The sequence below is a fragment of the Ciconia boyciana genome, chromosome 1 (assembly GCF_034638445.1).
Source record: "Ciconia boyciana chromosome 1, ASM3463844v1, whole genome shotgun sequence".
Lineage (NCBI taxonomy): Eukaryota > Metazoa > Chordata > Aves > Ciconiiformes > Ciconiidae > Ciconia > Ciconia boyciana.
Window position 1 is genome coordinate 95,191,306 of NC_132934.1, and position 27,313 is coordinate 95,218,618.

General features: G+C 39.5%; 1 protein-coding gene across 2 annotated transcripts; it reads left to right on the forward strand.

Moving 5' to 3' along the window:
• The first annotated feature begins 2,248 nt into the window (after positions 1-2,248).
• TFG (trafficking from ER to golgi regulator) lies at positions 2,249-26,675 on the forward strand. 2 transcript variants are annotated; one of them, XM_072883903.1, is made up of 9 exons: positions 2,249-2,408; positions 5,318-5,415; positions 7,522-7,730; positions 13,724-13,807; positions 14,724-14,870; positions 16,384-16,551; positions 17,640-17,780; positions 22,178-22,267; positions 24,772-26,675. In XM_072883903.1, exons 3-9 carry the CDS (start codon positions 7,547-7,549, stop codon positions 25,128-25,130), a joined length of 1,173 nt encoding a protein of 390 aa, XP_072740004.1. In that variant the 5' UTR covers positions 2,249-2,408; positions 5,318-5,415; positions 7,522-7,546; the 3' UTR covers positions 25,131-26,675. The 2 variants fall into 2 exon arrangements, with proteins under 2 accessions (XP_072740004.1, XP_072739993.1); XM_072883892.1 differs by having other exon boundaries at positions 24,769-26,665.
• Positions 26,676-27,313: the final 638 nt, after the last annotated feature.

The following is a 27,313-nucleotide window of genomic DNA, read 5'->3' on the forward strand; positions in this document are numbered from 1 at the left end:
ACAGAGCAGTCGTATCAGGTACAAGGCTGAAGTTCATCACCACTGCTCCAGAAAAGGCAGAGAAGGTCATTAAAAGTTATCTAGGAAAGGTAATTCATACTATTTTTTTTGGACAGGAAGTTTATGTTTCTATGGGCATCCATTTTTTATTTGTAAATCAAATGTATAGTACCTGCCTACGTCAATTCCTTCAATTTCATTGAAGAAAGAGTATTTTAGAAATTATAGTGCGGTGTAGGAAGGATGATATTTGATCGTGTTGTAAAACGCAGCTAGACACTGTGAGGATGGCTCCTTAAATGAGTGATAATATTTTCTAGTCTTTGATATTTTTTCCCTGCAAACAAAAATATTCTCTAAAGCACATTCCATTTAATTAATGGAATAATTAAATGTTTAATTCCATTGAACATATCTCTTTTAAAAAACTAATAAATATATTGTCTCCAAATTATACCAAAAAACAAGCAAAAAACCCAAAAAGAATTTGAAGTATTGAATTTGAAACGTGTTGACTTTTTACTAATGAAATTAAACATCCCATATCTAGGTATTTCAGATGTTAATAAAATGCTTATAGCCAACACTGAGCATGTCTCACCTAACATAAAACCTTTTCAGCATAAAAACCCCCAGGAAATTACACATTTTATGGCTTTTTTTTTCATCTAGCGAATCCTAACTTCATAAATGAAGCAAAGCGAAATGGTCTTTTTCAGGTTATATGCTTAATTGTTACAGGAACAATAGTTCAGCTCTTATCTACACGTGGAATATATTGATCTTAATAATGTAGTGAACTTTGGTATTCTTTGTGATATGTGGGCTTTAAGGATCATGAATTTTCTTCTGGTTAACACTTTGGAAACACTGCTTTGATAAAGAAATGAATTGGAGAAGGATTGAATCATCCGTACAAAGGTACGAAATACGTAAGGCAGAGTTTGTGTGTGTAATGGATGGAAAAGTCCCATTTTCCAGATCTCTCTCCTATATTTTAAAAGCAAAGAGATTTTTTTTTTTTTGCATTGAAAATGCCCAAATTATTTCTAAATATTTTCAAATCATTATCAAATAAGCCTCCTGAACCACTCCTCCTCAAAATATTTAGAATTAAAAACATGTATCATATAAAACCTTTTTTGCCTCCCTTTCCATTTCAGTGGAACTGAATGCCTGCTTATTGCCAGCTGGACTTGTTATTACACTCCTGTAAGCAGAGACAAAGCTCTAAGCAAAGACAAAAAAAATCAGACTCCTATGAGTTTTTTCTTGTCCCAGCAGAAATTGCCATTTGGAAGCCTTGCTTTTCAAGACAGTAAAGGAAAAGGTGTCTTTTCAGAGGCAACTCTAATTCCAGGAAATAACTACCTACAGTTGTGCTTTAGCTAGCTCTGCACAGGTACTTCTGTCCTGTGTACCAGCTTGTGTAGCTTCACTTATAAATGAAGAAAGGCAGCAGAAATCTCAAATATCCTAGATAACAGAAGGTCCAGTTCCAGCAGCTCTGTGACAGGCACCCTTAGCAGTCCATTCTTGCATCGTTAACAGAGAAAACTCAGGAAATCAGCTTCAGATTCATGTTTTTCTCTCTCAGGTGGACAAGGTTAGTGGCGACTAGCCTGGAAGGATAGTCTTGTCACGGAAATGACTGTTCGAGGATGAACAGGCTCTCTGCGTGAGGGCGCCGTCGTCTGCCAAGTCGTGTGGAATTTTATGGCTGATTTTTCATCCCAGCACCGCCAGCTACGAGGGTCAAAGCTTGCATTTCGAAACAAATCCTCTGTTACAGTGCCCTATCTGAACCATCGTTTACTGTTGTTTCGGCCACGTCTCCCAGGTTTCGCTGCAGCTGGACGTGCCACCCCCGACTCCCCCTGAGGGCCGGGAGAAGGGGTATTACTCTTACCTCAGGGATACGCATTAGCCAGATGTCATCTGGCTTTTGTGTCCTGGGCCAAGAGTCTGAAAGGTTTTGACCCAAAGTCTGGCTGTTTGGTAACTACCGGCTAAAACTCTCCCCGACCGGGGTGGCAGAAAAGAGAGAGGTGACAGGCACGGGGCGGGGGCAGCGGCTGCTCGAGCCGGGGGTGGGGCCGGGCCGGGCCGCCACAGCGCCAACGCGGCGCCACGCCCGCCCTGACACCCACCAACGGTCGCGCCTCGCGCGGCCACGCCCCCGCCCGCTGACGCGTCGACGCTAGGAGGCAGGTGGGGCCCTCGGCGGAGCATGCGCGCTGCGGCCCTGGCCACTGGAGTGCGCATGCGGGTGGCTCGCGCAGGCCCGGCAGTTGCAGCCGTCGCTCCAGCCCCTTCTCTCCTCTGCCACGTACGGGTGGTGGCGGCGGCCGTGCCCGGGCTCGGACGGGGCGGGGGGCCTCCACCGGCGGGACCGCGGCGAAGCCAGAGTAAGAAAGCGGGGCTGCTCGCCTCCCCCTCCCCGCGCTGTTCCCGGGGGGAGCGGTTGCCGCGTGTGTGGTGGTTGCCCGTTGCGGCGGGAGGGGTGGTTGCGGGCTGGGGGTGAGCCCCCCTGCCCCTCCCCCGGTTCCAGGGGCTACGCGGCCCCTGGCAGAGAGGCTGGGAGACCCCTTGCGTCCCCCCGGCCGCGCCTGAGGGAGGCTGAAACCGCCCCCCGGCCTCTTCGGCCTGCGGAATCGGGAGTGAGGGCTAGCAGAGGCCTCCCCTCCCTCCCTCCGCAAGGGGGGTGTTCCCTTGCTCACCGAGCCTCTTTCCCTTTGGGAGCCAGAGGAACTGCAGACTCCTCATTTCCCAGTAGGGAATGGCTATGATTTCTGCTCCCCGTTGGGTCGGGCCTGCCCTTATCGGAACTGGAGAAAAACGAAAAGACCTATTCTCCTTTCTGCCCCCCCCCCTCCCCCCCCCCGCACTCCCCAGCTATCTTGGGAGAAGTCTCATGGCTCCGTCGAGTGGGGTTTGGGAGGCAGCACTGCTTGGCCCTGTTTCTGTATGCTTCACTCTGCCGTTCCTTGTCCGTGTTTTGATAGAGGAAAAAGTGAAGCAGGAATGCCTGTACTTCCCTTTCTTAGGCAAGGCTGTTTCTCTCTGCTGCAATGCAAAAAGTGTAGTGAAATCCAACATGGTTGTGACATCATGGCTTTAGAAGGGATCCTGAAGTGTCTGACTTAGATTGGAGAGTCACTGTCCACATGCACCATTTAGATTGGTGTGTGATGTGAATAGAAAGTGAGCCAAGAGGGGAGAAAAAAAATCTGTACCTCCAAAATGCATGTGGTACGCCAGGAAGGTTAGAAAGATGTCAGTGTGATTCTTATGAAAAATAGTCTTTCTTAAACAGGAAGATGTTAATGGTTTTTCGTTTGGTTGGTTTCTTCCCCTCAAGAAAGCAGACACTGTGATTGGTTCTGTTAAAAATCTCGTAAGTGTGCACTCAGGGTGTCTTCTCTGAAAAACGCTCTAAAGGGAGTCATCCATTCCACTATGTCACAGTGAGGGGAGAAAAGCTTGAATGCTCTGTAATTCAATAATTAGAACATTTCAGATAGTTTTCTGTAACAGTTGCAAGCAGTTGCAGTGTTTAGAATCTGTCTCTTAAAACCTGAATGCCTTCAGGCAGAATGGAGAACAGTTGGACAAAAAAAGTGCATTCAAATGCTTTCCTGTTACCTTTTTGTAATGGTTGATAGACACAGAGCAGATTTCTGTGAGTAATCTTGGTAAATAAGACATTATAGTTCTGTAAGTATGTTACAGTAGCTGGTTTCCTTGCACAAAGATACAAATGATGCATTCAATCTGTTCAAAGGCCACAGGAGCTCAGGTGTGTCCACCAAAATGTGTATCTTTAGGAATTACAGATGAGGTTCAATTCTTATTGTTGTCAGTTTCTAAGTAGCTTACATTGTAATGCTAAAGCAGCAAAACCAGTACCCAGCTCTAATGTTTAAACCACATGAGATGGTAGCTAAATGAACTAAGTTAAACCACTCTTAGATGCATTGTCTGTATCCCATATTTGTTCATTGCAGTAAATTTTACCTGGAGCTGTAGCAAGATTGGGGTGAAAGGGGCACCATCTTCATGCATTACTCATTTCGTAAAATGTGAGTGAGGAATCAGAAAGTCATCTCTTCCTGTTTGCCTGCTTAGTATGTCACAACAGTCTTGCCCTCTCCCTGTCAGGAGCTAGTACAGCCCTTTTTAAAGGTGAACATTTCATAACTGGGATGAGGGGAGCAGCTGCCAGCCTATGAGAACCAGAGAGGAGCTTTGTCCATTCTCTGGGGTTTGCTTGCTGTCTGCTTCTGTCCTGTATGTCTCATGCCTGCCTGTTCCAGTTTACTTCCAGTTGAGTTGAAAGAGGAGAGCTGGGAAGCCCAGTTTCATGTGGATGAGAGGAACCTACTTTTTCTCTCTGGTTAGCAGCGAATCATCTAAAAATCAGATCCTGGATGTTTGAAATTAACCATGTGGGTGAGAGAGAGACAAGGAGAAGAGTGCTGAGACAAGTTTATGCTTCTCAGGTGGGAGGGAGGAGCACACAGTTATGTTCTCCATTGGACTGGTCTGTATACTAAGTCATTGTCTTGTAGCTCTGGGCATTAAGCACTTGTGTAATAAACAGGTGGACTGCGTAAACTTCACGCAGCTCATCACATAGGCACAATCTCATCACATAAGCTCATCACAATTATGCTCATCACATAAGCACAATCTTAAACTGAATTGAGGGCAGATCATATTTTTAAGTGGTTGTGTATTTCTGACTGCATTTCCTTCTTGCCCAGTTTGGTGGCTCTTCCTGTGGGAAAGTGGCATTACAACTCCTTTCCTCTTAGTAGTCTGTCCTAATGCTGTGCAGTCTGTCCTTGAAGACATGCTACTTAATGCCACAGAGGCTTCAGCCTTAAGCTAAGAAATGAACTTCTAGGTTTTTGTACTGCTACATCAATCAAAGTTTATTTTCTTTAACTTAACCTCGAGTTTTAAGATGGAGGCCGTACAAATTAATATTTTGAGACTGTTGGGGAAGATCACTGTCCTGGAAAGGAACACATTACTGTTAGGAATTCCTACATGCAGTTACAAAATTCTGAAAAAATAAACTTCTTCTATTATGAAATTAAAACTCTTGTTCAAGACCTGTTGTAGTTGAAATTCAAACTCTACAATACTCAAAAATGTAAATCTGATTGTTACGTAGTATGGATAAAACAGTGACTTTTTTTAGTTGGGTATATTCGTTAAGATGTTCTAAAGTGAAAGATTTATGTGAAGTGTATAATGCTAAGGAAGTATGACTGTAAATAAATATTTCTTGGGGTTTTTTCTGATGCAGCTTCCTGTTTTCTGGCACTGATAGTGCATGGCGGCTTATCCTAACTCTGTCCTGAAGTGAGGTGGGAAATCTGTTCAATAATCCAGCATCCACACAAGGTAATGATAAATGTATGTTTTTGGAAAGGAAGTGAAAGAAAACCTGTGGATGGACACCGTTTTATTTTTTTAATGCTTTAAATGAAAAACAAAAAACCATACAACTTCCGCAAAACCCTATGCTTTTACAGCCAACTTAAAGTGTTAGACTGAGTTGATGTGCCTGCAGTCAAGACTCTTACGTTGCAAAACATGAATAATGTGTTAGCAAGCATTAACAATACTATAAACATCACTGTTTCATCATAGTGTCTCAGCAGCAATCTGGCTGTGTTAATTGCAGGTCCCTTTTCTCTGTCACTAGACTGTGTCCACATACCTCCTGTTATGTCTGATTAGGAGAATGAGTTTTGTTCAATAGTTGCTTGTCTCTTCTTTTTTTTTTTTTTGGATGTCATCGGGCTGAACAAAGGGATTTGCACAAAATGTTTGCTTTATATTAATTACCAAAAACCCCCAGAAATTAAATTGCAATCTAGAGATAGCATCATACTACATCTTTTTAATGCAAAACATTGCCATTGAAACAGTAGAGTTAAATATATATAGGTGCATCAAAATATGATGTATTAAAGGCTTAGCTGGGTGGCGTCTTTCTCACGAAGGAGAGAAGTAATTTTCAATGCAGTATTTAAAAAATAGACTGACCAAAGCAAAATTTAGTTTTCTCATAAAGCACTGTGTTATAACATCCTTAACAGTAAGGGAGATACCTGCATATCTTTACCAAGAATTCTTTTTGCACAACACAACGAACAGCATGCTTGCCTGTATGTGGCTTTGGGAATGTCAATTTTGATGTGTAGGGCTGCCTACTTTTAAGATCTCCAGTATTTGTACTTCAGATGTTAAGATAACTGCTTCTTTAATTGTTCCTCATTCCAGATATATTGTTTTGGCCCTGTCCAAAATAGTGAAGAAAGAAGGGGACATTTGACTAGCTATCTAGATGTCTTTATTTTTTTCATTCCTCTGCTCAGTAACTTCTCAGTAGTTTCTGTTTTTCTTTTAAACATAAGGCCTTTGTGTTTTTTAACAAGAGAGATGCCTCATACAAAGTGATAATTTTTAAACTGTCTTACATAAAAGTGTTAAAGATACAACTCTGAAGTATATACTGTGTGCTGCTTGGACACAAGGTGGCTTTGTTGTACTTCCTTTTAAGTTGGAGTGGTTGTCCACCTCTTAAAGCACTGAGAGTAACCGACTGTTCTGACCATGTACACTGCATAACAAATTTGTGGCTCTGAGCCTAATGAGTAGCTAATGTGCGGTCTATTGAGCAGCTTTTAAAAATCTAAAATCTTGGTTAAAACTTCTCAGTCAAAATTTCAAAAAAGGAAAAATTTTGTATCTTCCTTTCTGGAGAGGAACCCTCAATGTGTTCTGCTCACATGTGTAATAAAACCAATGTTTAGCTCTTCATTTATTTGTTTGTGAAATAATGCATGATTCAACTTGATCCCTTTAGTAAAGCCACCTTACTACCTATAATCTTTGAAATAAGATATTTTGTTGTGGCAGTCTCTTCTTAAATAATAAAAAAAAAGCCCTTTGCTGGTTATCATAATCATGGGGGATGTAAAAATAATCTAATAAGGTGATAATGTAATCAAAATAATGTTGTAAGGCTGACAGCTTTTGCTGCAATTTCACTTTCCCTGAGAGTTGTATACATGTATCTGAAAAGCAAATCCTAGGGAATATTAGTTCCTTTATAGCTTTTTTTCATGACAGTTTACAGCTGATGTCTTACAAAAAAACCCATCCAAGTTTGAAATTTCTCAATGTCACACATATTTAAAAGTGGTCTGACTTGTAAAAAAAAATCTTTACTTTTAAATTCTGAGCACTGGGAACTGTGGTAACTGTTAATTTGAAGTGTCAGATCTTACAGAGTTCTTCTTTGCCCATGAGCTCGGTTAATGTATCTGTGCACTTATATTGTTTAATTAGCGCATCATAGAATGTGTTCAAGAGGGGTTCTCTGGAGAGCTTCCTAACAGTAATGCTTTCCAAAGGTGGAAACCTTCAGAACAGTCACATACATTTAAATAACTAACAATTTAGTTTTCTAAAATGTTTTTAATGTTTCGTTGTTAACAGGTCCGCAGGCGATAAGGAATCCACCATGAATGGGCAGCTGGACTTAAGTGGGAAGCTGATCATCAAAGCTCAGCTTGGGGAAGATATTAGGAGAATTCCTATTCATAATGAAGATATCACCTATGATGAATTGGTGCTAATGATGCAAAGAGTTTTTAGAGGAAAACTTCTGAGCAATGATGAAGTCACAATAAAATATAAAGATGAAGGTAAGGTTTAATTAGTACTGTTGCTCTGATATGATTTATCTATGGACAGAAACTCTGAAATTCACTTCTCCAGAATTGTCCAAATTCATTGGCAAATGCAAGTGATTTCTTGTGAAATCCTTTGAATTGGACAGTAGAAGCTGTATGTCTTGTGGTTATGCTGTCTTAAGATAGTATTTCCTCCAGTTTTTCTGAAATATCAGCTACCTGAAAGTTCAATTTTGCTGTTGCAGGAAGCTGATGCTATTGCAGGTTTCTCTTCTGTCCACTCATTTAACCATTTCTTTGTGTTTTCAGCGATAAAGTGGATTTGAAGGTGGGGAGTGAATAAACATGTATGACAACGCAAGCTCTTACAAGACTTTGAAAACTTGATTTATGTAGTAGTAATTCTTGGTTATGTTTTCCTCCATCAGTCAAGATTAGAAGAAACTTTTAATTTAACCTGAAATATTTATTAAAAGTAATCTTTCCCCTGTGTGGTAGTTTGAATCTGTTGGACATTGGTTGTTTGAAAGAAAATCTCAATTGTTAGTGCTAAACAAACACAGCCTTAAAGAAGGGCTTCCACAGAATGAAAAGGGCCTTGTTTGAGATGTGTAGAAAGAGAGTTGTGGTTTGGGGGGTTTTTCCTCTTTGAATGTCAGTGTGGGGCATGGAATAAGTTACTTAATTTAGGACAGAGGGGTGGCATTCATAAAATGAAACTCAGAATGAAGTGATAAAATCCAGAGTCTCTTAGATCAAAGACTGTGTGATAATTATGCTGGTGTACGGTAAAAGAGCTATGTTACTGAAGCATTCAGGTTCATTCCTCTTAATAGCACTAGGAAACTTTATCACTGTCTGTGGTACCTAAAATGTCAAATAACATTTGTTCATACATCTAGGTAATAAAATTTCACTTTGAATGACCCTGAGACAGTTTTTTCAGGTTCATGAAGCTTTTGAGAGACACTGCCCATCAAATTGATATGCAGTGAAGGGCTAATGTTTTGGGTCTTGGTCTCTAGTGGGAGAGAGCTCAGTGGATTTGTGGTGGTTCCCCCCCCACCCCCCCCATCATATAATCGATTTCTTTTTTCTTTCTGGAATGAGAAAGGTGAAAGGAAATTGATGCTTTTTCGTTAGGTTAAAGCTTCTAGTCCCTTTTTTTGCATTCTTACCTGTTCTTTAAGTATAGTTCTCTGTTTTTGTGTACGCTTCAATCTCTGTCTTTTTTTGAAGAAGATAATGGTGTATGGAGACTAATTATGGTTTCATTCTTTGGTTGTCTTTCACAGCCTAGAGACCTCCTACTTTTAATTTTAGCTTTCTTTGTCTCAGAATGTACTTCTCCACTGTGATGTGAAATTTCCATATACGTTATCCTAGCTGATCATCACTACTAAGAACGTTTAAATGTTGTTAATATCAGAGGAAGCTGCAAGTGATTAAGGAAAAAGTTAACAGAACTAGGCTTCAGTTGGATTGTTGTATGAGGACCGTGGTATTCTTGACTTTGCTTCAACTAGGCTAAGAGTCTTCTTTAAATCTGTTTCAGTCATTAGAAGCATTGGAATATATACATTATAGCTATTTCCATTTTGTTATTTACCCCTCCAGACTTGGAGGAATTCTTGTCTTCATCTGTTATGAGGAGATATCTTAAGTTTGTCTAAGGATTTCCACTACTTCTACAACCTTGATCTGGGTCTTCTCAGAATTCATGTGCACACTCTTTGAGCGTTCAGAATAATGCTTCATGTACCCCTCCTGGCTTTGTTTCTTGTTGCTGTAACACGTGAAGCTAGTGATCTTCAGGGCTGGATATGGGATTTTCTGCTTAAAATTTCTGCAAAATACTGTAGCTTTGTATCTTCATCAAACTGTCATGATCCTTGAATCTAACACATTTTGGTTTTTTTGAACTTGTATGCTTACATGTATGTATCCAAGCGTGTAGCTTGGAGAGGCTAGGAAACTTTAAATCTCAATCCTTCTGTCTCTGGATTTGTGGACTAAGATAGTCAGAAGCATATTCCTAAATTATATTTAGGTTATGTGATGCTTTTATTAATTACCAGGGAAAAGAAGTTTCAGTTTGATTACTGCCTTGTGGAGTTAGTTTTTATATTCAAGCTGGGCATCTTTCACACTTCTGAACTAAGGAAATTGCTCTACTAGGTGTGAAATCATTTTCATGTCCTGCTTAAGGTTGTTCTTGAATATGTAGTAAAACCCAATGTTTGCAAAAAAAAAACCCCAAACCAACCAATGAGGGCTGCCAGCAGTGAACTTATATGAATCAAAGAGTAGAATTGCATCTTAAGCACACCATGTTATTGAATTACATATGCTAAAGCCCCTATGAAGCCAATAATAGAAACTTTACTTTTTTTTTAAGTTAGGCTTGAATTTAAAACTAGAGTGCCTAATGTGAGATTGGCCTTTTTGTTCTTGTTCTTCATTACCTTGCAGTATAAGTTGATGTCTGTGTCAGAGCCAATAATGAGTTATTAACTCATACTGCATGTAATCAAGGTGGTGTGCTAGTCAGTAATGTCTCTACCTTTCATAAATTTACCAAAGTGAAGGAAGACTACATTTTTGGTGGTGGTGCTTTTGGATTTTTTTCCCAAAATTGAATAGAAAAAAAGACAAGATAAATATAAGGGTAGGTAAAGTTAGCAGATGAGGAAACATAGCTGGCAGGGCCAAGGATAATGAGGCAGATTTCTAATGTCTTAAACATTTCTAATTTCTTCAAATTTCTAATGTCACAAAAAATTGGAATGCATCATGATGATGCAGAATTAATGCTAAAATACTTTCCAGTCCATTGGTAAGTTAAGGGAGTTACTAACTTACACTAAAGATAAAAAAAATTATAATTGGCATAGCAGGGAATATTTAGGGTACATGGGAAATAGTAGAGAGTGAAAGCTATGTCCCTTGTAAAAATGAGAAAGGTAATATTTTCTTGAAATAATAAGATTAATAGAGAAAATAAAGGAAAGTCTGTTTTACTTTTCAGTAGAAAATAATTAACACTGTATTCTATCTGTATCATGATAACAGGAATTAAGCTTCATTTACATTCCTTAAAATGAAAAGAATCTTTGATAAATCTTATATACTTAAATTGTAAGACTTTTGTATGGTTTGACATACACATATACCTTATGAATCCTAGTATATGCTCTCCTTGGGTAACTTGATGTCTGTCAATAGGAATCATATAACTGACTTTATGCATCTAACAAGATTCTGTACTTGGTGCTTTTTAGCCTTTTTTTTCTGAAAGCAATTTAAAATAGAAACTTTAATCATTATTCTTAACGCCTTCAACATAAATGTTAAAATAGGTGAGGGAGAATAAGATGGATTGATCTGGATTCTTTTGGGTGATATTAATCCATGTAACCTGTGTGTATTAATATATATTTTCATTTGGCTATGCAGGATAAACTGTTTAGAACATGCACCTTTGTTCAGGCAGTAAAATCTGAGTATTGACGGGTATGACAGAAAAGCATCATAAGATGGTCTGCCAATGTTGTGCATTGGCAAGAGAAGTAATTATTATTTATTTTGTTACCAAGAGAATATGGAATAGAAGGGCTTTGTGTTAAGACACCAGTGGATTTGGTATCAGCATTTAGGAAAGGATACTGAAAAGATGGAGGAAGTGTTTGAGTTGGAGGGACACCCGCCCCCCTCCTCCTCCCCTCACTTTACTGCCAAAGAGAAAGGACTCTAACTTTCATAAAGTTACTTGTTTGAGGTCTGGTTGTATAAGTCTTGTTATGGATCATAATGGCAAACAGGGACATTATTACCCTCCCCTTCCTGGCACTGGTGAGGCCCCACTGGGAAATATGTGCTTAGTCTTGCCCCCTGCACCCCAGGGTAAAAAGACTTGGAGAAACTGGAGAGGGTCCAGCAGGATGCTGTGAGGATGGTGAGGGGCCGAGGGCAGGTGGTCTACAGGGAGCATTTGAGGGAGCTGGGCTTGTTCACTGTGGTGCAGAGGAGGCTGAGGGCAGAGCTAATAGCAGCCTCCAGCTAACTGAGTGGTAGCACCAGATGGCAGTAGTCATAAACTGCAGTTTGGGAGGTTGAGCATGAGTTTTGGCCAGAAGGGTCACTGGAAAAGGTTGCCTAGTGGGGTTTTGGAGCCTCCATTCTTGGAGACTTCCTAGTCTCTACTCAGTGAATCCATGACTGATATTGCTATCAACCAGTGTTTTTTGAGATTGTGAAAGTGCAAACAGGACATAGGATGGAAAAAATCTTTGGAGACAACAATATTTCTTTCAGGAAAACTTGAAAATTATTTTTTATGTTATCACTTTGTTAGTATTTGTAAGATTTCTTGTTTATTTTGTTAGAAAGCAACTTATTTGAAGACTGACAGGCATTGTTAGGTGTTATTAATGGTACTATACTAAGAAAACCTTCCATTGCAGAGGTGTTACTTGTAGTCAGGTATGACAAAATTAGAATAAGTAGTTCTTCAAAGTTTGAGCTTTTTTTAGCTTGCCATCACGCGTTTTATGACTATTCGTACTGAAGCATTCATTTATTTGAAAATTTTAACCATAACTTTTATACAGTTGGAAATTTTCACCAATGCGTAAGGAATAGCTCAGAATTTTTAGGCAGTAATCTGTAATTAAAAACATGTTTCTGTGTCTGTCCACAGAGCCTCCTTGTAACAGTGTTTTGGGGAGGAACATTGGTAGCCTGGAGTCAGCTTTGTTCCAAGCTCTGTGTCATTTGTCTAACACTATTGCTTCTGAAGGTGAAGCTTCACTAGACAGTGTCTCATCTCAGTTCCCAGTCATCAAGCTGTTGTGGAAGGAAGTGGTCCTGCTATCCCTTCTCTTTCCATCTGTCAATACGCACGTTTTCCTGATAATGTGTTCCCACTCTTTCCTTTGCACTGCCGAATTTGTGTTCATTTAATCTATTAATACTCTGTTGAATATGGTAAAACAGCAGAAGATCTGTCCCGCCAAAGACAATAGGCTTGTTTTATCTGTGATCTTGTTGAGTAAGCAAAGATGTTAATGTGGATTGTCTTGACTCAGGTTAAAAATTGTGAGAGATCAGACTTAATGGGAACTTGGTATCTCTTTTGGGTATTAATAGGATTAAAGGTGTTCAGTGGTTTATGCATAGCCCTTTGTATTTGAAGAATAAAGGATCTCATACAGTTCTAATATAGTTTCTGTGACTGATGGCACTGTGCAAATTCATTAGGATGCATCGGGATGAGAGTTCCTGTGAAATGGGATGCACAAAAATAAAAGGCTAAGAGTTGAGACTTCATGTCAGATTCCTGGTTTGAGAGAAAAGTTTTTTTGTGACTACTTTGACATCTTCATGTCTTCATTCCTATCTGTGTGTTAAGGCTGATAGATATTTTTACTATTCACTTTTACACAGGAACTTTATTATAATTCCCTTGTTGAAAATCAGTCTTGCACCTCAGTATTCTGAGTATAACTTGAGACAGTGTTCTAGTCACTTAACATTTTCCCTTGTTAGTGTGCATGTTTTGTTTTCTAAAAATTGAATTGGGATTGGCTTGTGCCATCTATCTTGACTCTCCTGTCTCTTCATGAACAGCACAGTTTTGGAGCCACTTGGAATAGGCATATAACTTTAACTGGCAGCATCATTCTTTCTGGTGTTGGACTTTGTGAACTCTTAGCTCTGTTTCATCTTGTATGTAAACATAAAAGAATGATGAGCTACATGGAACTTTCAAAGGGCTAATGTCAGAAGGCTCCCTTTTGGAGACAGTCATGCTTCTGTCTTACCTTCTGTGCATAATTTCCCTGCACACTGACTCTCGCACTCAAATAGTAAACTTTTTTCCTAGTAACTTCAGAATCAAATAGGGAAAGTTATTTTTGACTAATGAAGTAACACTTCTGCCCTAGCATGAAGTTCAGTAGTTCATAGGCTTTGCTTTTAATGTAACTTTTTCATGTTCTTTTCAGATGGAGATCTTATAACAATTTTTGATAGCTCAGATCTTTCCTTTGCAATTCAGTGCAGTAGGATACTTAAGCTGACATTGTTTGGTAAGTATAGAAGATTGTTTGTCTTTTTCTCTTTTTTTAATAACGTTTATTAAAATTCAGGCAGTGGGCTTCACTAGAAGGTACTAAAAACTTTCAGTTTGTCACCTCAGAAGAATGAAATCAGTAAGTTAAAACATACTGGATTAATACATGAGATCTATTTTCTCTCTTGGTGTTTCATATGACAACTGAACTTATGGAAACGGAAACTATTTCTTTTTATAAGATTGCTTAAAGTACGTGGTATACATATATATGTGGTCAGTGTTTTTTTTCTTAATGTTATTTTCCATGTTATCTTCCACTCTAGCATTTGTGGGGTTTTCTTCATAGGTGTGTGAGAAATTTATGGTGATGATTATCTTGCAGTGTTACTAGTACACTGCTAAAAAATAACATTAATTACTTAAAGTTGAGTAGATTTTAACATTTATCCTTTGGCCTTTGTATAAAATAGTTCTTTATTTTCAAGCTACTATTCGTAAATTAGCACAGTTCCAAGGAATAGCAAGCGGCCTTTAACTTGGACACTGACCTTATTAATGAATTACAGCAGTGTTGTGCATGCTGCATTAGTTCTAAAGGCACTTTCTAAAGGGACAGCTTTCCACAGCCAAGTATGGTATTTGTATTGTTCAGGATATATTCATGGAAATGAGTAAACAATGCAGAAATTTACTGCTGACTTTACTCTGCAGTTCCAGTACTGTGGATTATGCTGAACTGAGATTATATTAAAGGAACAGTAAGCTCTAGAATGAGTTCAGTCTGTGTTGACTAAACTTTGTCACTTTAAACTCCACAGAGGAGGATGATGCTACAAGCAAGTAAAAGTTGGGATTTTTTTTTTGTGATTTTTAAACTGGATGTCGAAATGTTACTACAGTCTTAAATTTATCTAATTGTTCTTTTGCAGTGAACGGACAACCAAGACCCCTAGAATCTAATCAGGTGAAATACCTGCGTCGAGAGCTGATAGAACTTCGCAATAAAGTGAATCGTTTACTGGACTGTTTAGAACCACCAGCTGAACCAGGGCTTTCCACTAGTCTGCCTGAAAGTGGTAGGCAGCCTGGCAAAGAATTGTTTGGTTTGATTTGCAGAGTTGTGTACTGTTTAACAAAATGAAAAACGGAGGCTTGAATACTGGTTGTGATAATTCTTAATTGTTGCTTGATGGTTCAGAACTTAATTTTTAATACATCATTTATTTCAGAGGCAGAATTTTTATTCAAATTATCTGGAGTAAAGCACTAAGTTAACTTAGGCATAAAACTTCAAAGTCTGAGTTTTTGTTGCAATGTATGAAAATGCTGTAACTAACACTTGTGAGTCATGACAACATCTTGAGAGGGCTTTGAGCTGAATTAATAGTTTGTTGTTGCTGAAGACTTCTTCCTCCCAGCTGAGCACTCCCACTGCTTACTTTGGGCTAGCTCTGGTGCTTATCTTGTCATGTTGCTAAGCAAGTTTGATTCACTAAAACAGTAAAAAGCAAATTCAGCAAAAATTATATCCACTTTTTTTGCCAGGTTAGGAAATTGAATCCACACATTTTGAGCTCAGACCAGCATCAGAGCTGACTCAGGGTAAGCAGCACAAGGGGTGGGAAAGGATTATCGGGGTCAGGGGAGGGCAAAACAGGGAAGGAAGTCTTATTCTCCCAGTTTTGAGGCATTGATCTCCTAGCTTAGGGCTGTTGTACTGTAAAAACTATACCTCTGTGTGCTTAACTACAGATTTTGGGTAAGCTGGACACAGAAAATAATGACACAAAGTCATGGAGTACAGTGTTCTGAGTAAAGAGGCGAACCAAGAACTCCAGCCTTTTTTTTTTTTTTTTTTTAGGAAACGCTGCTTTTGTATTTTACACTTCAAAGTTTTATTAATTTTGTTGTTTAAAAAATCTCAGCCCCTGTTCCTACAATATAAGCAATTACTAACTTCGGTGGAATACCGTGCATTCTGGTTATAAATCTTTTGGAAGGAGGTTAGGGTGATGTAGAGTGTAATAAAAGTGTAAACAAAACTAGCCAGTCTAAACCCTATCTGTGCTTGTTTGTTTTTAAGTGAAAGTGTAGCACTCTACTAGGTAAGAGGTTTCGGAGTGATGCAGTGTTACTTGTATAATTGCAAAGAGATGAACTTCACTTGTCAGCTTAGGAAGAATTCAGGGAGAAGGGGATAGAACAAAAAAATAACTACAGTTGATGAAACACTGTAATAAACTGGAATCTATCCTGTAAGTTTTCTTAATTTTGAATTCTCTGTAGGCAAGTCATACCAGAATGATTTGTTGAAGCAGGAGCCTTGTACCTTTGAATTTAAGACAGTGATACTGATACTCCACAGTGTCAGTGTATCTTTAAGTAACTGCAATGAAACCTAAGCTTTGTGATTCATAGCAGTTTCAGATACATCACTGATTCACTGTTACCCTAACATAAGCATTTCAACAGTTAAAACATTTAAAAAACCCCCACAACTATGCAATTTTAAAGTCTCTGTAGTACGATATATATGTATGATGGTGTTTCAGTTCTCAAGAAGTAATAACTGGGCATTTTGTTTTGTAGATGCTGTAGATGGTAGAGAAGAAAAGCCTGCTGCTGCTGACTCTAATGTTAAGCCATCTACTCAAGTTATAGCAGCAAGCATGTCTGCATTTGATCCGCTAAAGAACCAGGATGAAATCAGCAAGAATGTCATGTCAGCATTTGGCTTGACAGATGATCAGGTGTCGGGTAAGAATAAGTCTTATGAAAAGAAAAGCAAAACCTGTTAATAATTGATGACTCAAATCTTGATTTGTAACAAAGCATTTGTATTTTGGATGTATTAAGCTGTGTTCTGTATTCACTATTTCTTTTCAGAATTCTAAAACTTGATATATCAAGGTGTTGTAACTGTGTTTGCTAACTTTTGTATACAAAATGTTGAAATGTTGCTGTTGGTTTTAGCATGGTGTTTTAGCTTGCAGTAGAAAATGGCTTAAATTTTTTAATTTGATTTACTTAAAGCTGTTGTGTAGAGTAACTTAATTGGTGTCTGCCAGTGATAGAAAAACAGTATCCACTGCTCTGCCTTAGGGTTTGGTCTTGCAGTTCAGCTTATGTTCTTGGCTTGTGCTTCTGCTGTTTGGGTCAGTCAGAATGTTTTGTATGACCTCACCTTTTCTCTGTTTCATTTCAAAAATAAATAGAGTCAACTTTTTTACTGTTAACAGAAAGGAATAACCTACTTGTCTGAATTATGTTTATTCTTGAAGAGCTGCATGACTGGCCCCACCTAGTAGTAGAATGCTAAACATGTAGAAACTGATTATACTAAACTGAATGCAGTCAATGACTGTTGGTAAAATACTTTGTTGCCTGGGCCCATGTGGGTCACAGTAAAACACTAGTGCATTTGAAAGGTTTCATGCAGCCTTGCACCTTTGCTCCAGATGAGAAAGAATAGGTAGGTAGGTGCATATTCTGTCCACATGTAGCAAGTCTTCAGTGTATGTGTGCAAGGTTAACACTTGAAGCTGTGGGAAAACCATGTTGTCACGCAGGGTTTTATCCCACAAACATGTCATGTTCCTCGGAAGGATGAAACTTGAGTGACCTAGAGACAGGTGGAAAATTCCCCCAAAAAATATTTTCAAAGGAGAGTTTAGACGTGCAAATACATTTAGTTTTAGCTTGGGCATGACAGTCTCAGATGTATATCTATGGAAAACATGTTAAAAACTTTGCAAGGAAATGGTCTTGTAATCCTTTTTTTTTTTTTTTTCCCCAATTCAAACTCTGTTAATTTCATGTACTGTATTTTGTTCTTGCTCCACTAGGACCACCCAGTGCCCCTGCAGAAGAACGATCAGGAACACCGGACAGCATTGCTTCCTCCTCTTCTGCAGCCCATCCCCCTGGTGTTCAGGCACAGCAGCCACCGTACCCTGGAACACAGCCACAGACTGGTCAGGTGGAAGGTAAGCAGCAGGTTTTTCTTCTGTTTAAGACATGAATGATGGTGTCTGAATCTGAGTGATCAGTAGCTGTGACTTCCATTTAGCAGACTCAAAGCTGATACCAAAAGACAGATTCATCTGTGCCACTAGACAGAAAAACTTTTTTCCTCACATGCTGTTCAATACAGAAACAGCAGGTGGAGCAGTAGCTTTATTTAAAAGGGTAGGCGATGTAACGTGAGGAGGACTTCAATTGTACTGCCTTCCACTTGGGTCTGTGCTCACTTTACTGTAAGGCAGATTTATATGCACTGCACTTTAAAGCTATCTGAAGATCTTAGTTCATATCATACCCTGTGTGTTGTGTCAAGCAGTATTAGTAGTTGCTTTCACTCAGCTAACAGTTTGTTGTCTTGTCTACTATGAATTAAAAATGTTGTTTACTCATCATTTCTGTCTAACAAAACAGAGCCATTATTGCATTGCTGCTTTACTATGTACAGCTCTGTGCTAGTCAGGTTAAGCCTTATAACTATCTCACATGGATTGTAGTTTTCCTTTGTAACCCTTGAGAGCCTCAGCTGGCTCTCCTTTAAAGCTTAAGGTCTTAACTCTGGTATTCCTTTGTACTATACCCTTTTATGTGTTATTTGACTTCTAAAAATAAACCTGTTAAGAGGTTTGCTGCATTTGGGCATCATTTTTCTGTTGATACTTTCTAAGAGCACTGAGCCTTTGGACCTGCATAGTTCTGGATGAAACTGTCTGTGGAATGACTTGCTTTGGTATTTCTACCTCTGTACAAAGTACAATATAAAGTTGTTTCTGTGTTAGTGTAGAAACAAGTTACAGCCCTCTACTGCTTTCTGTACTAACATAATGCTGAGGTAAATGTGAGAGGCATTGAGGGTGATGACAGTATCCACAGTCACTTGGAGTATCTTGCTTGAAGGGCATCAGTAACATGTTGATTGATCAGAGTATTTGAGCAACTCATAGTTAGGCATAATATTTAAGCGGGCACGAATGCTGTTGGTTGCAATGGAGCTTATAAAACACTTACTTTGCTGCTTTCAGATTTTTTTTTGCTTACTTCCCTAAGAATTAGTCAAGTGATATAAATGAGACAGCAAGAGACATCTTTGTAGCTTAAAGATATAACAACTGTTTGGCGTTTGTGTGTGGAAGTTACTTTTGGGGAAAAAGCGCTTCAGATTCGTCTGTCAGCAGCTAGAAAACTTAATATTAAAAAAATATACTCTCAGCTACTGAACTTGTATTTGATGAATTTAGCCTTTTTACTTTACTTTAATACAATAAGGTATGTGGTTTTAAGTGTTGATGTTAAACTAGAACTGAAACACTTAAAAGCACTAGCACTAAAACCAAGTGAAACACTTAAAAGCACTAGCAGCAGCAGGTTGGAATCCTGAATGGTTGCTAACACCAGGGAAGGGGAAAACTACTTCTTTCAGCAAAACTTATCTTACTTAGGAAAGAAGTTGTCTAGGCTCATGTATCAGAGTAGATGTAATGATTTTTCTAAACTGGGGTCAAGGAAAGCATAGTATTGAGGTGTTTTTGGGTGGGTTTGTTTTTTTAAACACTGAACTGTGCTATACCTTTGCCCGAGTCCTCCTTTTGCATGTAAAAGTACAACAGCACTAATTATGAAGGTCTGTAGCTTATGCAGTTTTTATTATTGCCACTGAAATATGTTAAGTATTAATTATATTTTCTGCACTCTATGGATAAACTAGGATGGTTCAGTTCTTGGGAAGAGATCAGAAGTCATTATTGCACTTTGTTCATCAGAAATACTAGTGGGAGCGCTTATGCTGTGCATTGTATATATATGGTAAATGGCAGTCTTTTACCAAAGCTGGTTAATATATGTGAGATTATTAACCTCTGAGTTTTTTTCATATACAAAGTTGCTTTTATCCAAAGTGTTCAAAGACTTTCCTTTGAAACATGGAGTAGCTTTCTGTACTTCACTGCTTGATAGCACCTCAGTCCAGTGGTAATGTGCTGTCCCACCCTCCTCTTGTGCAGCCCAGATGAGAACCACTGCAGAGCCATGGCCCAGCCAGAACTTTGGATACATTTTGACAGTTAGGTTTTCAACAGGATTGGCTCACACAAAGGCACTGCTGGTGCAGAGCATGTTCTTGTTACAAACTAGTTTTAAAACTAATTTTAAAATATTAGTTCATTTCTTAAAAAAACAAACCACCCCAAGCTGGGCTTCCCCCCCACCCTCCCAGCTTCCCAGTATTTTGAGGATATAAGTAAAATGGTGATGCCAATCACATGTCAATCGTTCTGGTATATCAGGGATTATTTTTTAATGGCATTCTTTGCCAATAAATGATGTTATGATGATTGTAGATGGTTATTAGTTGTTGTTATTTGTGAATACCAAGTCACCTCACCTCTATGTGCCGATACTAATGAATGGCTTACCTCCCTTGATAAAGTTTTAAGCATTCACTAATTTGACTTAAATCAATACAACACAGACGTTTCAGCATAGTGCTGTCTCTTGTGGCATGCCTGTGCTTTTGTACCACTAAACACAGTCGCTGAACACACATGAGGACCAGTTATGTACAGATGTGGACACTTTGCTAGTCTTTGCTGAAATAGATGTAAAAGTTCATTCATGTAAGTCCTTCATGATCTGCTAGGGAAAAGAACGTCATGTGAATATACCTATTTGGTCTTTTTTCTGAATCAAGCTAAAATGGCTGTTTCAGTGCACAGGAACAATGGTAAATGCTGGCAGATCCTTGACAGCAATAAGCACTGCTAAGTACAAACCCAGACATTGATGCTGTAGCTCATCTTGTTTTCAGAGTAAAAATCCATTGGGAGGGAAAACTCTGTGTGTTTAACGACCTGTAGGATCCCTGACTGCATTAATGGCTGTAAATTAAGAATGTTTTCTTGAACGGCACTGGAACACCTCTCTGCTCCTCACTAATGCTTCAACCCTGGTGAAGACAGCAAGCCTTCTCAGAAAGCTTTGGAAAAACTCCATGCCGTTTCTTTCATGTCCCTTTACCTGGGGTGTCCAGCAGGTGCCAGTGTGGCCTCTCTGTTAGCCTGTAGGTAATTATGCTGAGACAGGCAGCTTCCTGGTTGTTCTCCCAGAACTTCCTTATAACAACTGAGTTTAAGAAACAGAAGATGTGTATTCTGAGTTTCTAATTCTTAATTATCAAGCTAACAGGCTTAAATTCTCTTAAAGCCTTGTGTTTAGCACTCTGTTCATCCCACAATAATTGCATACCAAATAATATTTTGAACGACTGCACCAATATAAAATATTTTGAACACCTTAGTGTAAATGTAAAATACCGTTGTTTTCAGCTGCAGGTAACGCAGAGAAAAGAAGAAATAAGGAGTTCGTTTAAAGCAGTGTGCACAGGGCTCTGGGAGGACTTGGAGCAGAACCAAGTTGCTTTTGTCTTGGTGCAGTTCAGAAGATACAGCTTACAGTATATTTACACAGTCTGCTGATCTTTGCAGAATTAATAATAGTACAGTAACACTTTATAATAGTAAAGTTTCCACGTCTGCTCTAGTTCAGCTAAGCTTTAGTTTTGGCAGATAATTGGTTTTGTTCTTTGACTGTGCCTGTTACTAAATTGAAAAACAGCAGAAGCATAAAGCCTAAACAGGGCCCATAGGTTAATTCTAAACAAATATTCTGCCTCTTTTTGCCAAGAAATTGGAAACAGTGAATTTAGGAAAAATTAGCATTGTATTGGAATACCCAAGATTAAGAGTGTATGGCTTTATTTTTGCTTTAGGGTGTATACCTCTAGGTTTCTTAAGAAAACTTGGCTTACACCAAGTCAGATACTAAGAGATGTATGACTTATCTGGAAAATGTGGTCAGAATAAATAACGTACCAGTCCGCTTACAGTACTTTGATGCAGAAATGGTCTTAAAAACCTAATATAAACAGACAATCTGAGGACATGTTTAACTTTTGAAGTACTTTTAATTTACAGCATAAGTTCTGGAGCAGTTATTAAGATGTTTAAAGATTCCTGCTCTGTTACCCACCAGAGTAGCACTAATTAAGGTGCATGGCTTCTGGCATCCTCTGAAAATGTGAAATAGCCTCAGGTACCAAATGAGAACTATTTATTCTGTTGGAGGTAGATAAACAGCATTTAGTCTTCAGAATAGCATGGTTCAGAAACTAAAATCTGTAGATTGATTTCATTTGGTAATTAGGTGGAACACATATTCAAACTTCACTGTGTTCAGATTTTTTTAAAAATTTTTACATGTTGTGAGAGGGTTTGTTTCTGTGATTTTGAACTGTTAGGATGTTGTTCACTGTGTGTTTATAATATAGCTAGGGTACTGGGCTTCAACTAAATACATTTTTAATCCATAGGTCAGATGTATCAACAGTACCAACAGCCTGGTTATCCTGCTCAGCAGCCGCAGGCTCAGCCTCAGCAACAGTATGGTATGCAGTACCCAGGTAAGCAGCTCTCAAATGGCGGTTTAGCTGTAGAACCTCTCCTTCAGTGCCCGACCCTGTGAGCTTCACTTCCTGAACCCGTGGGGCAGGTCAGGGTGCTGAGCAGCCTGAGTGCCTGTGGTTCTGATGGGAACTGGCACAATTCAAAAATTACCAGTAAGAGAACACTGTAGCTGTCTATTTTTAATACATAGTTGGAGTTCTGGTATCTCGATCCTACTTGATTGTGACCAAAAGCAGACTTCATTAGTGATGATCAGCAGAATGCCTTGTTAGAAAGGTAGGCAAAATGAATCACCTGAAGTATGAGCAGTCTTCAGGAGTAACTTCCGCAGTCTAGGGATTCTAGCAAGTAAGTGACTAAAACATCCCAATTTAGCTTCCTTAAATATCAGAGGTATATAAAGATGGCCCCTATTTCTTGCATCTAGAATGATCTCCATGTACAAAATTTAGTATGTGAACAGTGATCATAGTTGTCATTTAGTAAACCCTTAGCTATTATAAACACTGTAATTTCGGAGAAACTTTCAAGTGACAGGTTTTTTTTAGTTGTTGATTTTGCTGATACCTCGAGTAAAGGTGCCAGTAGACTTTTAGCAGAAGAATATTTTAGTGCACTAGTAGTTTATGTGCAGTCAAATATGAAAAGCTGGCTTTTGTGTATACCCAAAATAAACTTGACTTCAGAACTTTCAGTTATTTACTTTAGAAGCAGCTGGCATCTAATAATGCATAGTATATGCTAGGAATCATAATCCAGCTAAAGTACAGGGATGAACCTGTAACAGCAGATTCCATAACAAATTGCAAGTTGATTAATACTTTTAGAAAACGATACAAAACATTTATCATTCCTTGCTTTAAACAGTCTTCCTTGAACTAAACAAAAGACTCCCATACCATTAAGTGACTCAGAATAGAGCCTGTATGGCCTTTTTTTTTGGTGTGCAATATATAAAGTGGGAGTGCATCAGTTTTGATGTAGATGAGAACACTTGCAAGAGCTTACAAAGAAATTCCATGTTTATCTTGGATAAGAACCCTAGAAAACTTGGAACTGAAGGTTTGTGCCTCAGCCCTTGTTCCTGTGCAATGTGTGAGAGCTGGTTGATTTGGGTCTCTAAATGGTATCTTGTTCCCTGCAGATTTCTCACCCCCACATTTGTAATTAGAAGACAGTGACAGACTTTCTGAAGTCTAATTTCAGAAGAAGTAACAAGCCTGTTGGAAGTAGAAGGGTCTATCTGACTTTCTTTAGGCTTAAAAACTGAGTGGGGAAAAAAAAGGAGTTTCCATCTGCTTTCTAGTCATATCCTACAATCATCTAATCCATTATTTTACTGGAGAAGTTCCTGTGAAAGCTGTAGTGCAATGCGAGCTCTGCATTCTAATCAACATCATCTTCAAGTAAGAATGAACCACCACCACAACTGGTCTGGGGCTCCTCTGTTTCTCATAACTTATTTCACGATTAACCTAATCTTTCAGGAACAGTCTTTTTTTTGAGGACCTAGTGACAGCAGCCTTTGAAGATCTTGACTCATAGGGGTTTTTTGTTTGTTTCGCTGTTGTTCCCATGAGTATTGTCTCCTTTCAAAGCCATGTCCCCCAAGAGCAGGATCCATTCCTGCTCTTGTAGATCTACTAGGCAACAATGTGGCTATTTACTCATGGTACTAAAAATGGACCCTTCAGAGGTTTGTCTCATGAGTAAATTTTGATCCCAGTTTCAAGGTGAGTTTACTCCAGAGCATTCTTCAATCCTTACTCTTTCCGTTTAGGGCTGTGCACTTTTAATAATTTGTGTGTCTGGTGTTTAATGCTGACAGGATTCCAGTCACTGGAGAGGTTTCATTGCAAGTAGCTGCAGGTGTGTTTCATGATGGATAAAAGTAGCCATTTCTTCATAAAAGCACTTGGTGTGATTTTAAAGTTTTCAATAAGAGACACTCCTTTTGGAAGCTGGTTTTATACAGAAAAATCAAGCTTGGGACATGTTTAAATGGAAGTTTTGTGCTAAAGTATTCTGTTCTGCACTACTTTTTCATATTTAACTCTAAAGGAGTGAAAACACCTATGATTTAACCAAAGGTATGGCTTGTATTAAACCCTGACAGTATTTTCATGACAGTTCACTTTTGAGTTGTTTGGGAAAAAGGTTGCATTTTGCCTGATTTGCCAATGAAGACTTTTTGTTTTTCATGTGACATGATGGTAAAATACTGTTTGTCTTTTTTTTCTTTTTTATTTCTTGTCAGTCGTGGGAAAACTATTTTATACTAACTGTTTTCAGTGTTGCTGTGCTGCCAGGGTAGTGCACCAAAACCAGGCAGCGTGCCTGCACGAAAGGCAGGAGAACTTGCAGTTCGTGCTCGGCTGGCCTTTTCTGTGCTTCCCGCATTGTTTTGCGTTTGCCACTGCACAAAAACCCCAGGTGTTTCTGCAGGTGCCCACGGTTCTCTGCTCTCTCTCACCCACCTTGCTCTTTGCCTTTCCAGCAGGCTACAGTCAGCAGCAAACCCCCTCGCAGCAAGCCCAGCAGTTCCCGGCCTACAGCCAGCCGGCGGCCCCGGCCCCGGCCGCCGCCTTCCCCGGGCAGCCGCAGCAGCTGCCGGCGCAGCAGCCCCCGCAGTACCCGGGGGGCAGCTACCCCCCGCAGCCCTACACCACGCAGGCCTCCCAGCCCGCCCCTTACAGCGGCTCCCAGGCGGCGCCCGGCACCTACCAGCCGCGGCCCGGCTTCACCCCCCCGCCCGGCAGCACCATGACCCCCCCGCCCAGCGCCACCAACCCCTACGCCCGCAGCCGGCCTCCCTTCGGCCCCCAGGGCTACACCCAGCCGGGACCTGGCTACCGGTAAGGAGGTGCCACCGCAGACGGGCCATTCCATCCCAACAGACTCCCGGATCGTTCACTGAGATTCCAAAACTGTAATGAGGCGAAACTATAGCTGTTGATTAAATTCTGCTGGGGGGAGGGGAACGACCAAAGGAACCTTTCCTGCTTTAAACTGTATCTGCTTCCTAGTTTAATTTGGGGCAGGGTTGTTTTTGGGAAACACTACCTGCGTGTCTGTAAAGTGATTGACATTCTAGCCTGCCTCATTTGAAGGCTGTGAAGATGCTAGTTGGAAGTTTAGCCCACTTACCAGGCTTGTTTTTACTAATACCATGATGTACTAAATTAGGCTCATTCTGGAGGCAACACTAGATATGATGTATTATAAATTGTAATGCTCACATGGAAAACTAATAAAAACCCTGAATCTACTAAATGCCTGATTTTGCTTTTCGAATTTAGGCAATACTGAACAAGAAAACTGTGTTAAGACGAGTGTGTGTGCTGGGGGTACAGCTACTGAGGTAAAGATCGGCGGTGCTCGGTATTGTAGGAGAGGAGACAGGTTTCTGGGTGTGTACATGGAGAAACGTTGCGCATGCAGATTGCTTTTGCAGAGTTATGCAGCAGTAGATGGTCTTGCGCTGCCTGCTGTTATTAATTGCCAAGTAACCCTTTTACCAAATGAGTAAGAACCAATACATAAAATCTTAGAGCCCCTTACCAATTTCACTTTAACAAGGGCAGGGGGAGAATCAGTTTGACTCAAATCTAAGCCAAATCCCTATTTTTAAAAAAGAACTCTTACAGAACAACTTTCCACAGGCCCTTTGCCACCCAGAAAAACTTGGGAGCGCAGTTCTAGTGATGCGATTCTAAGCCAAGAAAAAGCAGATGGAGAGCTGTAACAAATTCAATAGACCATATAACAGCAGAGGGCAAAACATTCTCCCAGTTAATATTTTCCATCTTACGGATTCTAGGAATACATAAAACTAAGTAGGGAATAAAAAAAATGAACTGGAGCAAGCTGCTTGAACTCTCATAAAGACAAATTAGGAAATAAAGGGAGTGAAAATATTCCTACCTTCAGCATCCTTAAATATGGCTGCTCCCCCATCAGCCGCAGCTGTAACTCGGGCTGTATGTGCTCTTGTCAGACCTAACACATCAGGTGTTCCTCACACTGTTCAGCATGTGCCTGTTTCAGAACAAACTGCTTCCTGAAATACTAGCATTTGCCACAGAAACTAATAGGTGTTTTCATGTAAAACGCTAAGAAAAACACTTGATTAAAAAATATTTTATTAGGAGTACAGTGTACCTGCAGTGTACTTTATAAGGCATTTTCTATAAATGACTTTCTACTATATATATATATCTGGGTGTTCCTGTTCATATTTTTTCAATACATTAGTAATGTAATGAATAACACCTTTTAAAAAAAACTACATCTCTTTATTTAGTTCATAAATGTTCAAGCAGTACAACAAGTAGCTTTGGGAGAGGTTTTAATCAAAATTACTGTAAAGCAGTTTTAAAGTTCAGTTATCACTATTTCCCCTTTGTCCCCAATGAACAATGTTTTAAAGCACTTTTTTCTTTTTTTAAATAAAACAAACCTAATTATGCTGTTCTAAGTAGCTTATTTTTTCCCTGTTTCATTTATCTTTCCACGTCCCCCTGCACGGTACATACACTTGGCATTTGAACCACTCAGTCTCAGTCTCTGAAAACAACATTTTCATGAAAAGCCACAGCAGTGGAGGCCAGTTTCATTTTTTTTTATTCCACGTAGATATGTACCTGTCTGCTTTAATTGGAGGAAACCAAACCCACCAACCAAGCGTGGCCAAGCTCAGGGGCAGTGGCGCTAACTCCGTAGCAATAGGCGGAACATGTTCTTTTGCTGGAGCTGAAGCGTTTGAAAACAAACATGGAAGAAAAACCCCACTAACCTGATTGTTTAAAGCTGCGCGTGTAGCAACCTGCTTCAGCATTTTGGCAGGAGCATGAACTGTTTGTACATGTAAGGAGAAGGCGCTTCAAGTTTACTGGTTGCAGGATATTAAAAATTGTAGGGTCTTTTCTATAATTTATGACTGGGGAGACACTACAGATCTATCTGGACAGGTAGCTTATGGCACTTGCGTTATAAGAAGACCAGTGAATATTTAAAAACTAATGCGCATTGCATTCCATGAC